The 18312-nt window shown below is 39.5% G+C and overlaps 1 protein-coding gene across 1 annotated transcript; it reads right to left on the reverse strand.

Moving 5' to 3' along the window:
• Window positions 1-6871: 6871 nt before the first annotated feature.
• On the reverse strand, window positions 6872-13392 carry aqp3a (aquaporin 3a). Its single transcript, XM_058637119.1, has 6 exons — window positions 13140-13392; window positions 9224-9350; window positions 8934-9071; window positions 8694-8809; window positions 8340-8557; window positions 6872-8251 (listed from the first exon to the last, which is right to left on the reverse strand). Exons 1-6 carry the CDS (start codon window positions 13245-13247, stop codon window positions 8047-8049), a joined length of 912 nt encoding a protein of 303 aa, XP_058493102.1. The 5' UTR covers window positions 13248-13392; the 3' UTR covers window positions 6872-8046.
• Window positions 13393-18312: the final 4920 nt, after the last annotated feature.

The raw sequence follows: 18312 nt of genomic DNA on the forward strand, positions 1-18312 counted from the left end.
AATGGGTAGTTAAATTAATTACATCAGTAATTTCAGGTATGTTAAGTTGATGATGATGATGGTGGTTCCAGAGGACATGGCATTTCCTCCTGGTCTGGAAACTTCTCTCCTCCCAGCTGGAGAAATCCATTTACAGTTTACAAGGATGTTTTTTTTGAGAGGCCTGTTGTTTGGCAGGTTAATTTGATCTCTTCTTTATTTCAACAATAGTGAGCAGATCTGTGTTTTGACTAAACACTGCCTGAAGGAAAGACCGCATCAGTGTTCACCAGTGTAAATGTTTTGTTTTAGTCAAAAGTGCATTTGCAAGCAGAACGTCTAGTCTCTCTTTATGTGCACTTTAAATTAACATTTTTCTTTCTTTCTTTTTTTTTCAAGAGGAAGTAGCACCTAACCCTGAGCTGAAACCCTGTCTCCCCTGCTGGTAACATTTACAGTAATGAGAGGGTACAACTTTTACTGAACATAACACAGCACCCTCAAAAAACATGGCATCCTACGCCCTTTTCTAAACCGCAGCCACATGCTGTACAAGAGAGAAAAGATGTGTGTTTTCACTCTTTTCTTTTTCCTGCAAAGAATTTAGTTTGCAAAAATAATTGTTAAATATTTGCATTTTCTAATGACCATAAACCTGTGTGTAAAATACAGGATACACCGCATGTCTACAGGTTTCCCACAGGTCCTTGAAGGTTTCTCAATTTCAAAGTGCTTGAATTTTGTGCAAGAAAGAAGTTCAGTTGATATTTAGGTGACTGTCTCCTCCTGTTTGTTACGACACAACCTACCGGTTCATTCCCTGCATTGCTTGATGTAATGTATGCAACGTGCAGAACACTGAGCGAGCAAATTACTATGTGGTGCCTGGGAAATGCAAATTCAAAGATCTCTGTCTCCCCAAAGAAAATTCCAAAGACTGACTTTGACCCTGTTCCCAAGGACAATGACTTGTCCAGAAGCAGAGCGTGCTGCAATTCAATAAAAGTGGGCAGAGACGCTCTAACAAGTTGCCCTCCCATCTTAAACTGTGTCAGCACATCCTGTCCTTGAATTTAGGGGAATTGGTCCTGGAAAGTCCTTGAAAAGTCCTTGCATTTTATGTCAACCAATGTGTGGGGACCTTTATTTTTTTTTGCTCTGCAGCTTTGGATTGCAAATAAAAACAGTGACTTGAGGGTGAAGCGCTTGACGCTCTATAATTCTGAGGTTGTTAACATACACATGGTGTTTTTCCCACACGCATAGTGTGGGACTTAATCACCACTCAAAGACACCCTTAAAACACTCTGATTCAATTAAAATCCGGTGTGCTGGGTTACTGAGCCAAAACAACACAACGCGCCTCTGTCCAAATACTGACGAAGCAACTGCGCTGTATGTGTACAGACGTGTCTTTTCGCAGGTGAGGTCAGAAGAGGCCGGGAAGAGGGTGGGAGCGACACCTACATGAATGAGAGGCGTGACTGACTGACTCAGCAACTTTCAATTCACGTTTCATCTGCTCTCTACAAAGGATTATTCAGATCGGGCCGTTTATGAGACACTTGGATAAACCATGAATAATTGTTTTCATGGTGTTTCTGCTTGTTCTGCTACCCACTGGCAAAACTGTGCCAAAAATGTCCATACTTTACAGTATGTAGAAGTAAATGTAATAAAAAGGGGACCATCAAAACACTGTAGCCTCAATTGTTTAAAGCTAACAGGTTCCTTTGTAGGGGTGGGTAAAAAATTTACCCACCCCTGCAATTAAATTTAATTTAATTGCAATATATCGTTGATTTTTTATTTATTGTACCAAGTATTTTTATTAAATATGATATTGTGGTTTATTGTCTCATCATTCAATTTTGGTATATGTGGAGAAAAGAGGAAATCACCATTTTTGATACTATTGAATCACAAAACTCGTAGAATTGCAGTAAATAAGAATTGCAATCTTCCTCTAAGACTAAGCAACATTGCTGCATGCACACACAGTGGAGAAATATAACATATACAACATATATGTGTGTGTATATACAGTATATAGAGAGAGAGATGTATACATATATCTATATATACATATATATACATTTGTGTTTAGAGCATCCTCTGCTGGACCCTGGTTATTACTTAAGATGGTCTGGTGAGCATCGAGGCTGTATAATTTGAACTCAAACAAGATTTTAAGGTTTGACTTTGAAATTTTGCCTACAAGTTCAAACGGATATCCATACATTTGGATAAAAAAGTGACAGCTGTAGTGTAGCGGGTCATCATTGTGTTTGTTTTTCCTCTCCCAGTCTTACTGAAATGTTCCTGCTGTTTGTCTTGTTTGTGGGAAATCATCATGCCTGAGAAAACTGCTCAATCACAGGGATATATATACACAGTGTATGTTGTTGTTGTTGTTGGTAGAAGAGTCATCTGACTGGGAACGTAACCACAGTAATATCCTGCTCATCCCTAAGCATCAGACTGAAACAGGTACCAGATGAAGTCGAGCTCGCGAGGCCACTTTAAAATACCAACGCTGTAAAATCTCTGCCCTGTGAACTGGTGTGAACAGCGTTTCACCTCTGACCACTCGGATAAAAGCAGAAGAAAAACCAAAGGAAGCAACCGAAGCAACGACAAACAGATGTGTTTCTAAGGACTCTGGGATTTATAACCATCTTCTATTTCCCTCTCGGCTCTGCACTAAAGCCATTCTTCAATAGAAGTTCAAATTCCACAAAGAGATGGTCTAACATCTTGTGAGCATATTTGTTGTTCTTGTTAAATCTCTCCCATCATCGCGGTCATTGATCGTCCAAGAATCTCACAATTTTGTAATAGATAGTTCCATCATGGTTCTTAAAAGCTTGAATAAATCCATAAAAATTGAACTTGTTTGTGATGTAGAGCAAGATCAGAGTGTACAGAGACCAAGACCTTTATTTTACAAATCAACACTAAACTTTATAAAAACTATGGCAATGAAAATGCTACGATGGTCGCCAGGGCTAACACGACTGGACACGGTTAGGGAACGGCTTGGCGTCAAAAGAATCGCAGAGAAGGCCCAAGAAAGAAGACTCTCAGATAGTACGGTCATGTTGAGCGAAGGGGCCCAGATTACGTAGTGCAAATTAAAGGAAACAAACGTAAGGAACGATATGAAGTTACGGAATCTGAAGCCTGAGGACACCGAAGAATAGAAGAAATGGAGAGACCTGAGTCACATGGTGGACCCAAAGTGGACAACGCCAGGACATGATGATGACGATGAGTAAAAAAACTCTCCAAGGTGAGAATACAAGACCTTCAAAAATTGCTATTGACACCAAATACCATACCAGTCTGAAGTAGTGCAACATTCGTAGCGGCCTCATTTTTTGGATTTGCCGTGGCTTTAAATTCCAGAGTAAATAATGCAGCTATCACACATGGCCTGCACATGTGTACCAACTCTTCCCCCGGGGGTTGGAACAGACTAGACATCACTGTGTGTCCCAGTCTGAACCAGACGCTCCATACGTACGTACAGCAGTGTGACATGCATTTTATTACGCTGTTAAATGTCGGTTTAAAAAGAGTGAAGTCAGCAGCTCCTCTATGGAATCTTTCTGTTTGCCCCCCCCACCATATGCTTGTCTTTTCTGTTAAAGTGTAGTATAATGTGCTGAAATCTCACCAGGTGCAAATGTTTCCATGGAACTCTGGCATGTTCAGCCGGGCCGAGGAGGGATATAAATGAGATTTCTGAGGTATACTCAATACCAGGTCCTGTAAACAAAGAAATATACTTGGGTATGTGAAATGCTGTATTGCCGGTATTATATTATTATAGCATGAAAGCATTCTGTTTTGGCAAGACAGGGTCCTTTTTTCTTTCTTTGTTTTTTTAAATCAAGCCTTCATGGGATCTAAACATACCCCCTTTCCACGAGATGTAATGTTAGAAGCTCATGTGCTCTGAACCCCGTGATTATTATAAACTTTTACACCTTTGTTTTCCTTGTAAAGCTGAGGAGGATTTCGTTCCATGGTATTTTGTGGCTGCACAGCTGTTTGACTTGTCTTTGTCTTTTCTCGTCACATAGGAAATAACATTGGCACAAACTGTTCTCTCAGCTATTTTCTACGAAATGATCTGTATGTGTGCCCTATATAATCTATATCAGCATTGTGTAACTGTTTCGTGTGGAACCAGGTAAACCCTACTTAAAAAAGAAAGAAAGAGATGATTTAAGAATATAAAGGAGAAATAAATGTTTAGAACAATATCTTATACAGTCATAATCAGACCTGATACAGTAGTAGAATTCCACTGGAGCCGCAGGCAAGACAATTCCAGATAGAAAACACATGTCTGCAGCTATAGTAATGTCAGTTATTGCAGTTTGAATCAGCTCTTTGAAAGACCATCCTGTTGGTTTGTGGTGTTTCAGTCTGTTAACTGTAAACAATATTTTTATTTTTCGTTTTGAGAAATTTCTTTCTTTCCATTGTTTCTTTTATAACAGTTTACAATTTACAGTCATTTGAAACTTCTATGTCCATGTCTGTTGTGGGGAGAATAAAAATAATAATATTATTATTATCATTATTAATATTATCATTATTATTATGAGTATCTTATCGTATACCACTATGATTTAACAGGTGCAGCATTTACAAATATATAATAAAATTGTGTGGCTAATTGTATATATATGGTACCCAATCCCCATTGTTAATTGGACACTCTAAATTGTGTCTGGCAAATCAAATATGTAATAATAAAATCGCTGTGACCCCTAGAGAGAGAGAAGCTGAAGGAAAACCTTCGTTTGGCGTGTCTCACTAGATACTTTTTCCTTGTGATTCAAAGTATTTTACGCAATCGTCTCCATTTGTCATCAAGATTAAAGTAAGTTTGTATAAACCTCACCTGTGTCAACAATGCCGTGTGAGTCGTTTTGCCGTAATCTCTCCTCCACATGCAAGGTGACCTGCTAAGACCTGTTGGAAATCATTTTCACCAAACAGCTGATTCATATTGGCTTACCAGAGACCAAACTCTTAGCTTTTGTGAGAATCTCTCTGTTTGAGGTTATATGCACTGAGTGGGTGTATTGTGCACGTGCACGACGTGAGGAAATTGTAAAGTGCGCAATAATATGTAAGTAAGAAGATATGGTTGTCTACGTCTTTTTAGCAAGCGAGCTAACTTCTCAGCCACCACCAAATGTACACAATCTGGGCACTTCTAGCCTTATATTCATATTCATACATTCAAATGCTAGGTTATTCAGTGGTTATGTTAGCATTACAGCAAGGTTCGTAAACTAGCTAATCAAGTTCAATTGACAAACATGTAAACATTAAATTACTCAAACAAACATAATTGCCCTGCTGGTGTCTGTAGTCATGTTACTAGAGTGTTTTTCGGTATGAAATGCCTCAAATTTATGTCAATTAGACTATATTAGCTTGCTAATTAGCCGCTGGTTAAATAGAAACCTTACTGTTTACTTAGTTAGGTTTCAGTATATTCAGTTTATTAAGTGGCTGTTAATCAACCACAGAATAAACTGAAAGCTAACTGATTAAACAGTTTATTACAGTTTTGTAATATATTTATGTTGGTACAATTTGCCAGTGGCAACTGCAAGAAACACACTAGCAAGTTATTACAAAACTCTTAATGCGGTTAGCTTTTGAGGTTATTCAGTGAGTTAAAGCTACAGTAGGTCCCTTAACTAGCTTATCAAGTTAAATTGACAAAAACATTTTGGAAGATTTTTGTCTTTTTATTTTTAACATAAAAACTAGTTAATGAGTCAAAAACACAGTGCTGTCAAACTGGAGTCTGCGTTGCCCATGTTAGTGTTTTTATGTATAAAATACCTCAAATGTATGTCAATTAGACTACATTAGCCCACTAATTAGCTTAGTATATTGATTTAACAGTTTTGTAATATATTTATGGCACAAACTTGACAGTGGTAATGAGCCCGGCTATAAAAACCAGTAGTAACTTTGTTCCAACACACATTACAAAACTGTTAATGTAGTTTCAGGTTAATCAGTGAATGAAAACAGAGAATAAATCAAATGAACTTGTCAAGTTATGGTCATTCCTGTATACAGTGGTAAGCAGTTTTTAACTACACCCTCTATTTTGACCCTCTGACGTACACTTTGGGTTTTGAGTTAGTCTTGTTTACAGCCATTTTGGCTCAGGTCTCATAAATGGTATTGAAAATCCTGTATGAACCTATGACATATGAAGTAGAAGTAAACTGCATTCATCTCACTGAAGACTAAACTTGTCGAAATGTCGCTTTGTTGACAAACAGCAAACAGAAAGAACTTCTGAACTTTTGGTCAAACAATACTTTGATTTATGTAGTGAAGGACAGCGGGCCAGTACTGAGGCATGCTTGGAAATAGAGTACAAAGCCTTGAAATAGCAGTGTAAAAATACTTCTGTGCACTATATAATGATGGAGCAGGATTACTTTTGGAAACATAAAAACATTATTACAGAGCACAGCTGAGTGAAGAGAGAGTCACAACATACTATATATAGAAAAAGGCTTTTGGGTTGTTGGTGTAAGAACTACAAAATCTACTTTGGTTACAAATCTTATGACCATTGTATTTTTTAAAGAAAAGATTGAAGACTTAATTGAATCAAACCAGTTATTTCAGTCGAGTGAAAGGTGAATTAACATGCATCTTTTCCACCTGATTCCACCAAACCTAATGTTGTCCTATCATAGTGCAAATAGTGAATAAGTGCCGTGTACATAGAGGTGTAATTTAGTGGCTAACTGAATGGTTTTCTGATGTAATCTGATTAGCGCCTTTTCCCGGAAAAGAGAAGCAAGAAAAAAGAAAGTAATACGAACCACAGTCCTGCAACAAAAAATGAGCACTTTATTGTATCAATACAAAAGCATGTTCTCTTTGACCTACTTACAAAGTATATAGGTGCACACAGTCCGGTTTAGCACCAAACCATGGAGTCAGATAGAAACTAGAGCTGCAACTAACGATTATTTTCATAATCAGTTAATCTGTCGATCATGTTCTCTATTAATCAAGGACTTGTTTGGTCCATAAAATGTCAGAAAATGTTGAAAAATGTTTTTCAAACTTGGAAATGATGATGTTCTCAAAATGTCTTGTTTTGTCCACAGACCAATATTTATTTGTTACATGGAATTTCACATTTTCACATTTAAGTAGCTGAAAAATCAGCTTGTTTTAATAATAATAATAAAAAAAAACTCATACCGACTATTTGATTACTGACAATTAATTTAGTAAAAGATTAATAATCGCTTAATCGTTGCAGCCCTAATACAAACACATCAACAGTTTTAAATGGACGTGATTTTTAAGCCTGATAGTTCAAACTACGTGGCTACAATAGCTTCTCATGGCATTTAGTTAATACAAAGGGTAGTCAAGTTTGCAAGCTGATGACATGTTACAGTGGATGGTCAGCTTGTTCAGGGACTGCTGGTCAGAGAGAGACATCCCAATAAACAAATCCCAATATCTCAATGTAAATCACACTTTAGCTGTGGTTGCTTAAAAATATCAGTGGTTACGTGAATCGACATGGTCCGCACATAGCTAGACACAGCTTCTTTCGCCGTACAGTATTTAGTGACAGACCATTTGTGCGCTCGAGGGCTGGAAAAAAAAAACGCAGAAAGATGCACTGTACATATATAAAACAAAAGGTATAACACTACGATACTACATACAATACTGCTCAAACAGAGTACTATAGACACTATGATTCAAATGTTCATCTCTGAAAAGAATTAATGTAATTCTATGTTTCTACACAAACTGTTCCTCTACACTGTAATACAATCACATGATAATGTTAAAGAGAGTGGCCAGTTTTCACTTACACCGAGCTATCTTGGAAGTTGTCCCAACAGCTGTTAAGGTTTGGAAAAAAAGCACTTGTGGTTACCACAGCTGTATAAGGACGAAATGCTGATGTGTGTCGGTATTTACTAAATGTGCATCTTTTATTTTCTCCCCCGTCTGGTGTGTCGCGGCGAAAGCCTCTCAGTGCACTTCCTTGGTGTTGTTGGTGGAGTTGTTGGCGGAGACGTTGGTGAGTCGGACATTTTCCTCCTCTGCACTCTTTATGTTCCTGTCACGTGCTTCTCCCTCCACGTGGAAGCCGACCATCAGCTGGTAGATCATCACGCCGATGATGGTGCCAATAAATGGGGCAAAAACGGGGACCAGGAACCAGCCATTTCGGGTCCTGCAGGAGTGACACAAGAAAGATTGGATTACAAAATGAAGGCATGAGAGTCATTAAAAATGTAAGCGTTTAAAGTCAGTGCACTCACGTGAAAACTTCCACTCCCCATCCGGCCATAGCAGTGAAAATACGTGGTCCGAGGTCCCTTGCAGGATTGACGGCATAACCCGAGTTAAAACCCATAGACAAACCAATAACCAGAACGACAAATCCCACGGTGAAGGCCTCCAGTCCTGGGGGGACGGAGTTGTTGTGTGGATCCACAATGGCCAGAATACAAACGATCAGCGTTGCTGTGCCAATTATCTGGAGAAAGTAAGCATGTAAGAATAAAACTGTGAGTGAGCCACCTGAGCTGTGTTGTCATTTTTCAACAGTGGTGTGTGTCATGTGATAGCTATTATTAAATTTTTTTTAAAAAAAGAAAAGAAAGAAAGAATACCTGATCAAAGAAACCGTTGACAATGGTGAGATGTTTTCCAGGGTAAGTGGCAAAAATGCCAGCTGTGGCTTTAGGACCAGTCACATTGAAAGCTCCAGGAAAGTCCCACAATGCATCTATACATATAAAGCAAAACATATTTGAGTTGAAAATGACATTTTAGAGCCCAAAATGAGAACATAATTGTGAATTTTGACAAGATAATTACATAAAAAAAATCTGTCATCTGTCATCTCTCACCGTAATACATGCCGAAAATGATAGCAGAACCAAAAAATGCACCGATTGTCTGAAAGAGGAAGTATGTGGGGAATTTTCTCCAGCGCTCTCTTCCAAGTAGACACAAGGCGAAAGTCACCGCCGGGTTCAGATGACCACCTGTGAGTGCACATTGATGACAGTATGTGAGTAAATATCATAGCACAACTGGCACTCATCCGTATAATCCATGTAAAATATGGTCTACAGTGAATACAACGAGTATTGATTGTGAAAGTTTGGATTTATTTGCAGTAAATTTGTGGTTTTACCTGATACCTGGCCGCAGACCAGGATGCCTAAGGTGGCAGCAAAGCCGAAGGCAAAGTTGACGGTGAGGAACATTCCATGGGAACCACCACTCAACACGAGCTGAGCCACAGCACCGCAACCAAACATCTGCAGAGAGAAAAGAAGAGCAAGTTTATACTAGTGTTTATACCAAATCACATTTAAGCTGATGAGGTTTTGTCAAAGACTTGGACTTTGAAACTGATATTCAATACAAGTATGTGTATAAACAATATCTTGGCATTGTATTAAAAAAAAACATGAATACACTCTTTATCAGTCAATCAATGTCAAACTCAGGTGTGAACTGTGACAATGGGATCATTATCAGTGAAAAGCCTGGATGTTAAAAACCCATTCAATGAGCTTGGCACACAGGAGTTTAATATTGCGCAAGTAGAACTTCATCAAAAGGATGAAAAGCCAGACTGATTCTGTCAAAACAAGGTTTTTCAAAGAGTATAGTGAGGTCACACCATGTGGTGTCCCTGGTTCCTCTCTGTATGTTAAGCTTTTCAGTCAAACCACACGACTAAGAGGTTGTGGTTAGCTGGAGCGAGCCGCTCTCAGAGGGACTGGCGCCTGAGGGACGCTCATCTTCACCGGGCTTAATCTAAAGTCTTCTGCACGTCTGATGACACTTCAGCCGTTGTTGGAAAAATACTAGAGTGCATAAATCAGCCCCCGTGTAAGAATTGTGCTCGTCTGTTTTGTTTTTGGTTTGTGCAACAACATCTCGGTCTCTCCGTGAAATGACGGGCCCGTGTGATGCGAAAATAAAAATGTACTTTTCAGCAGGTTTTAATGTCAGAGGCATCAGTTTGCCAATGATAGGCCATTAGCACACAAGTGCCAACTTCCCCACTGAGATCACATTTCACCCGAAAAGGTTTTATTTGAATCTCTGAGCCATTAGCATTATTACTGACTGAATTGCTCATGGTGGATTTACGAGTACGCGGTAAAGGTGTCCGTTCACTCCACTCCGTGGTTTTGGTTGCATCACTTTGCTTGAACTAAGTGTGGGCAAAACTTTCCAAGCCGCAGCGCAATCGGTTTATGTTGTACAAATGTTCCAGCATTCAAGCTTCAAGAGAAAACTGCTCAACTGGATCTTACAGACAAGGCTCTACTTATTTCTGACCGCCCGCTGTCAAGCATGAAAGCACCCCAGTGCAGCTGGTCATGCATCTACAACCAGCTTTACTCTTCTGATGATGGGAGCTCAAGCTTGGGTGCTGCAATCCCAAAATGTTAGTGTTTTAACAACCTGCAGATGAAAGTCAACAATGAACTATTATTGTATTGATCCTGCCTAGTACAGCTTTAACTGCACTTGCCCGTGAGGATTGCTCCTGGCACCCGAGAGGCTTTTTCAATTACCTGGAACCCAGGTATTTGAGCTCTGTGGGATGTTAGAGGCACTACAATCATCTGTTTTACGCCCTTACGTTCTAAAACGTTATCTCCTTCACTGTATCTCCATGTCTTTTGCATTGTGATGGACGTTTATGCAATACTTCCTCTAGAGGGCAGTGCCGAGTACAAAGCAAATATGTTGTTATTTTTATCACGCTCGATCTGAAATAGATTTCACGGCAGTGGAATGCAAGACCACTGAATTACTTGTTGGGTGTTGCTGATGAGAGAGAGAGAGAGAGGGAGATATTTTTACCTCTCTGTCTTCTGCAAATTTTGACAACTTGCTTCGCTGGATAACCTCCTCGAATCAAACACGCCACGTCCCACAGCGCGCTAGTGAGTGAAGCCAGGCATCTGGCAGTCACTCTCTGTTTTCTGGCTGCAGGGATAAGCCAACAAGCTCTAGCAGCACATTTTAATTTGGGCAACGCAACTGTGGGTTGCATAATCGAGGAGGTGTATCGGACTGGAAAACTCTCTGCCATTTTTAATAGACTTATCTTGTCGTTTTCCTGACTCATTGGACTCTTGACTCTATACTGCCCCCCCATGATATCCAGTGGTATTGCTCTGCTATATATGTATATGTTTGTATAAATGGGCCTTTACAAACATCCACAGATGTGAAACACCTTAGGTTTAAGACGTAAATAAATTTGAACCTCCACACAGTCAACGAGTTTATAAAACACTTTCTGAAAAACACGTGTGGCATTTCTTAAGGAGTTAAAGGCAAACCGAGTGAGAGGGCATCGGTTACGGTAGGATAGTCAAATACATTACCTGCCTATAGAAAACCCTTCGACAACACACTGGTCTGTGTCTTAAAGGTCATCAGTGTATGACGGCTCTTTAAAATCCTCTCCACATAAACTGAATTTGAGAATACGTGGTCCAATGACCAGAGCTGATCTCCTGATCTACACTAACTGACACCGTGTCAAAACAGGAGACAGTATGTACAGACACACACACACACCTACAGTGTAAACAACCTCACACATGGTGTGTGCCTGCAGGATGTGTTACACAAACACAATGAGACCTTTAATTTGTGACCAGAGGAAATATGTATTGATGTGCGTACACAGAGATAATAACTATAATGACAGAGAAAAATCTATGATACAGGAAGTTAGAATATGTCAGGTATGTCTATGATGCGACGCCTATTGTTCCACCACTGACCCACCCTGTGCTACCATTGACATGTGTCACCTGTTAAAAGCTACACCACACCCCTTCTCTCACTCTCTCTCTCTATCATCATTAATCCCATTTCAAAGAAACTCATCAAACCAGTGTCAATTATAATTTTTTTTTTTTTAAAGAGTACTTTTCCACTGCATATAATTCCAGTGTTTGTTTGTTTGTTTGTTTTTTGTATCCATCGCCTTATCAACGCGAAATTCTAGCTCGCACAACTGGCTCCACTCGTTGTGGCATTGAACTTGGATTATCAGTCGGAATAAATCTTCATAAATTAAGAGCAAACGGAGTGAATTGGGAAAGTTAAAAACAGGATTACAGGATCCTTCGCTTTTGCCCGCTAAGCCGGCTGTTGTACTTGTTGTTGCAGTATTTAAAGTATTAACTGTAAAACTCAATTTACCCCAGGTGTCATTTTACTGCCAGAACAGGGGTAATTAAAGTAAAATGGCAGCCTTTTGCTATCCCTGCTTTTTGGTTTGTTAATGACCAAAAAAAAGAGAGAAAATATATTTAAATTATATTCACTCTTTGTTGTAAATAATGGCTTTTTTCTCCAACTCTTTTCTATTATATTTTCCTTATATTATTCATCTCTCTCTCTCTTCTTATCCTATGTGTGCATCACTGACAAGAACAAACTATTGTGTACGGTAAATGTAACCTGGCAATAAACCTGATTCTGATTCTGTGCATGTGCAGCTGACGGATGATCCAGGATCCTGCATCTCATCTCCAAGGAAGCGCTGTTTTCAAGTAACACGATACTTTACCTGTTTGTTCTAAACTCAGTTTGCCTGCGTTGACCTCACACACCTTTAGAATAATCCTCACCTTTGTTTGAAATCCACGTATGAATTGTGTACATGTCACACAGTTCTATATTCCCCCCCCCCCCGCAAACATACCGATGCAAAAACACACAAAAGAGAACACAAATGCTGTCATACGAAGGGTTATTGATCATACTGCACCACCAAAGGGTAATTGAAAAATGTAATAGTGAGGGCACTTCACTGCAAGAGTGAATAGAGGTCAGTTATTATCAGCAGATAGTAAAGCATTAACTTTGCAGCCTATTCATTTTAAAAACTGGGCATCTACAGAATTAATATTAGTCATAACAATAATAAATTGTATTTATAAGTGCCTTACATGACGAAAAATAACGTTACATCAGACAAAACAAGTATAAACAGACAAAATGTATTAAATAAGTGATACAAAAGAAGATGATGCTCAAGATGTATAAAAACACACACTTACCACAAGGATGAGGGTGCCGAGACACTCTGCCAGCGCCTGTCGAAGCAGCAGGTTACGGATCTGGAAGAAGCGGGACAGTTTGTCCAAATACTCCTTGTGTCTGCCCATGTTCTCCGTTCAGAGGTAAGAGGATACACTAAGTATGCAAACAGGTTCTCCTGTGTGGTTGTGAGGCTGAGAGGACCAGGCTCCTCTTATAGAGCTCAGATGGGCTGGGGCTGGGCCTGGGTTGGTTCCAGAGTCTGAACGTAGCCCCACCTTCTGCACCACGCCTCCCCGCTGTCCGTCACTGTGTGAATCACACTGTGGTTTGTTTTTTTCACAAACTGGTTTTACGCACACACGCACAGCTCTGCCTGTGAGCTCCCGTCATACCTAAAGACTTAGATAGATATTATATATATATATATATATATATATACATAATCTAGACGTTTGAATATAACATTTGGTTGAATATTTAAACTAAATTTATCGTCAGAAATTGAAAGTTGTATGTATAATCACTTTAAAATAAAATTTGTTTGGATTTCAAACTTATTAAATGTACTTTTTAAGGAAGCCACCAACTTTCGCTGCTGTTTTTCTACAGCAGGCCAAGTATGATTTTTGTGTCTTGAAGATAGAAAGCTTACACTGCAAATATAAGATTGACATTCTTTCTGGTATGCGGAGGCCACCGTAGTCTCCCCGTCACTCATTCTTACACACTGGACTGCGGTTTTGAGATGAGGGAGCCACAGGAACGGAAACAGAACAGCAGCACCAAGTTTTCCGAGGACTGTAATAAGCAGTGTTTGCATTTGGTAATTATAGTTTTATATTGTGATTTTGGTCATTTACAACCAAAAGTAATATTATACCCCATTCCCACTGGTATGTTGTCTCCCACAATGTTCGATTGACATTCATTTATCACATTGTTTGCCACTTTTCCAGCCAGTATATCTTAAACATGCAAATGCATATATGGAAAATAAAAAACAGATGGGAAAAAAACACCTAAACTTTTCTCCTCCTCCATGCACTGAACACCACATGATCAGAATGAATGTAGACCTGAATCTAACCCTTGGCCTTAACCCAAATATTGCATTTTTTTAAAAAGACCCATAAGAGATGTTTCACATTCTTATGAGAGATATGGTCTCAGATATAAAACAGACAGATGTGATGCATTCCTGCCTGCAGGCCTCTGCTGCTTCATTCCCACCCATTAACACACACATCCTTCTCTTCTTTTTTTCCCTCTCTGTCCCTCACCTCGTTTTCTCTGGCCTGTTCCATTGTTCCCCGTCTGTAACCTCATCACTGCATTTTAAACCTTCTTTGTCTGGATTCAATAGAGGTGTGAGAACACTTTTACCAGCTCGCAGCCATGAGCTGTGAGCCTCTATCGGCAGGAATCAGTACATCATTTCTTTATGATGATTTTGTTTTGTTTTGGAAAAAAACGAATAAAAATACAAAGTTCACTCATTCTAGATGACGCTTTACATTTTTTTAACACAGTGACAATAAACGATGTGCATACAATTTAAAAACACAAAATGCAGGATGTCAGTATGGCATCAGTCAAAATAAATGATTGCATTAGTCCGACTGACATTGTACTAAAGTGAATTTAAGTTGGACGAACATACCCCAGATACTGCAAATGGAAGTCGAGCTGCTACTGCGTTCAGTCGGACCAGAGTTGGGCTCCGGGCCTGGCCCAGATACGCCACAGTTTGCCTGGTTTATACCTGGAAATAACAGAAGAAGCCAGTACACAGATTGAGAAGACAACAGCAACAAAAATGTAATAATTCAGGCAGGTACAAAGACCTATTTGTTTAAGCCGAGCTCAACAACTAGCAACTAGCAATTAGCAACGCACTAAACCGGAAATGACTGAATGGAGCAAAGGTAAAGTCGCTTCATACAATAAATTAATTCCTCACTAGTGTTTGTATAACAGGACAACGGCAGTATAGTCCAGCTGTTTATCATTAAAAGTGAATAAAGTAGTCGGAGCAGTTGGAGCCATGCTAACACGCTAACAGGAGAACATTTTATTGGATCCCAGGTGTCTGGTCTGTGAATTTCTGACAAAAAAACTGTGGATCTTGAAGCTTCACAATGGAAGTTCCTTTATCAACTGGAAGAATTTGTCCACTTCAGTGCCAATCACATAATCACACAAAAAAAAACCTAAACTAGCTCTTTATAGCAAAAATCACAAAGTTACATAGCGCTGCTTTAAGTATACCACTATAAACTATTGCAACAAATTGCTAAGTCGATTAAAGTAGGAATCTTCCACTGAATCTACTGGGGAAAAAAAAAATGGTTCAGCAAATTACAGATATGGGGCATGTTTCATCACCGAGGGAGCCCGAGGGGATCTGAGTCACATTAGTCACCGCGTTAGTGGCGACGATGCATGCGTCACAGATGTTGTGCAACTGGTTCGATCAAATGCAGAGATGAAGACGAGAAGTAGGTGAAGTCACCCGATTTTGTAAACTGAGATTTACTGGAGTAGAGATCTGAGTAGATTTCAGTTTAAGTACGTTATCATTTTACAGAGAAACCTGCCTCAGATTATTTTCAATTCCAAAGGAAATATTCAATAAGAAGGTAGAGTCTCAGGTTTCATCACAAATACCCACCCTAAGGTTCCACCCACAGTCCAGTAGCATTAGTTGGCAACACCCATCCACCCAGTGAACGCAGATAGATTTAAGTGACCGTGGTGAGTTTGGCATTTTACAGAACTGTTAAACTTGTAGAGGTCACACTGGACAATTTCTTCTTCACAATGTGACGAGTCTTCTTACTGCTCGCGTTCTCAATTAACTCATTCTGTTAAATCTAGCCCACTGCAGTTTCCCACTGCGTTTAAACAAAAATAAAAACGATTATCACTGCTGCACCTCAGCCGTTCCTCTCTATTTTTTATTGTGCAGTTTTTATCTTTTATGCTGCTGTATTTCTATTTTTTCTTATTGTGGAGCATTTTAAAAATGCCTTGTTGAAATGTGCTATACAAAACCCCCCCCCCCCCCTGCTTTGCCTCGTCTTTCTGTCTCAGTTGACCACTGCGCTCCTAGAAGGAATCCAATCTCACAGGCCAGAGAGGCTGCCGTTTTGGTTTTTTTCAGGGCCATGTGGTTTTGAAAATCTTTTCCTGGAATTGCTTGGCTCAAAAAAAACGGACAGAAAATGCTAATCAAGTGGAAAAGAATGGTGGTATTTACAAATATTAAGCAAAGTTTGGTCATTTTCTGTCATCTCAACAATGGAGCTCTGCTGTTATCTTCATGTTCATGTTCATGTTTTGGTTTCTCACCCACTCCACAAGTATTAGGGTTCTAAGGAAGATGCAGCGATTTCTGTTTCTGAAGAATTTATGATGGATGCGCAGCTGAACCATGTTCCCACCTGTGTTTGTCTCCAGTGCCAGTTGCCGCTGGGAGACGGAGCTGGTGCAAACAGGTAAAGAATGATTCATGTTTCTGAGGAAGATGGGGGGGGGGGGGGGGGGGGGGGGAGGGGAGTTGACAACAAAGAGAACATTTCACAAAACAACCACACATTCAGATTAAAGGATTATTCTAAGTCAAATCCTCCAAATCTCTCTTACGATAGAGCGGTTGAAAAAAAAAACCCAAAAACGAGCAGGTTGTAGCGTTCCAGGTTTTCCAGCTAATTCTCAGACACATCAGTCTACTGTCAGACACTTGTTAGGACCTTATTATTATTACGTGGTGACAAGTGCATGTGTGGCCTGGCAAAGAAAGTGATGTCTGCCCAAACTGTGTGAAAGAGAAATCCGCAGCCAGATATCAATGACTAATGCACGACATTAATTCAGTGGTCACGTCTCGCCCTCTTGCCTCATCGTTTTCCTGAAAACTGACGATTGTTCATCACCGATAGTGTCACTTAGAACGTAAACATAAACGATGATAAAAAAATTCTTTGTATGGTGCCAGCAGCCTTTGGTTTTGGTACATTTCCACTTTCCCCTGTAATTAAAGTGGTCCTGAATGAAAACATCCTGGTTTGTCTGTCAGCAGCCGCCACACAAACACATATACGTGGTATGAGACGGTTAAACATGTCATCCTGTGAGAGACGGCAATAAAAATGTGTCAGAGGAATTCATCATCAACCACAACAATAAATCAAGTCAACCTGTGTCGAGCAGTTTCGATGCAACAGTTGGACTGGATCGAGCTGTTCTCAATCTGAAACATTCATGTACTATACGATTAATCGTATAGTAATAAAAAAACATTTTTTAGCTTCTTAAGTGTGAATATTTTCTGGATTCTTTGCTTCACAGAACAAATAAATCCTTAAAACGGAATAATTTGAGATTGTCATCATTTCCAGCTTTGAGAAACAACGATTCACATTTTTCCACCTTTTCCGACATCTTACGTACCAAACGATTAATCAGTTAATCAAAACAAATGAATTAAATCAGTACTATTTATGATACACTGAACAAAACAGACCCTTGGGCACTTTTTTGGCCACATTTACACGTGGTATTATCACGCGACTGCGGTGTCCTCATCAAGATCTGATTGCTATCCGATCATGGTCGAAACAAATGTTTAAATAAAGAGACCTTTGGGTTGAGGAAGTCGCCAGGTTCTCTGAAACACGAGCGAGGTCGTGAGACACTGATACAAACGCTGAAATAGAATAGTGTAAATAGAGAGCAATGGAACTTAAACACGGGAGCTTTAAAGATGACGAACGACAGTGATCCAAGCAAATCTGTGCAAACTGTGTCTGACATTTCTATGAACCAGAACTTTAAACATGTATTCGTTAATAACTGAAATTAAAAGTCTGTTTGCCAACCCAAAGACAAATCCAAACCAAGTATATTGTCTCATGGTTTATCCAAACGTATCACATAGACTAAATTACAGTATTGGATTTCAATACTAATCTCACACACACCTATTATTGCCCTCCCTGTAACTGGTGCAGGCTGTTTGGCTGAAATTTTAGACTCACACAGAGAATCAAGAGGAGAGAGATAAAGAGTGACGGGAGGAGACTGTCACGCTATGAAACACTCTCACTGCACAAGTGAAATAATATATTCCTGGATCACAGATAAAGTCTCCTGTATTTGTAGTTTAACACTATCATCTTCTTGCAGAAC

The sequence above is a fragment of the Solea solea genome, chromosome 8 (genome assembly GCF_958295425.1).
Source record: "Solea solea chromosome 8, fSolSol10.1, whole genome shotgun sequence".
In the NCBI taxonomy this organism is placed as follows: Eukaryota; Metazoa; Chordata; class Actinopteri; order Pleuronectiformes; family Soleidae; genus Solea; species Solea solea.

Bases quoted from the DNA above. Each gene is read 5' to 3' on its own strand.
- aqp3a (XM_058637119.1), bottom strand. From the start codon at position 13,247: ATGGGCAGACACAAGGAGTATTTGGACAAACTGTCCCGCTTCTTCCAG. The intron at 9,351-13,139 runs GTAAGTGTGTGT...TTCTCTCTGCAG, and splicing joins TCGGCACCCTCATCCTTGTG to ATGTTTGGTTGCGGTGCTGT. The intron at 9,072-9,223 runs GTAAAACCACAA...GTGCACTCACAG, and splicing joins GGTCTGCGGCCAGGTATCAG to GTGGTCATCTGAACCCGGCG.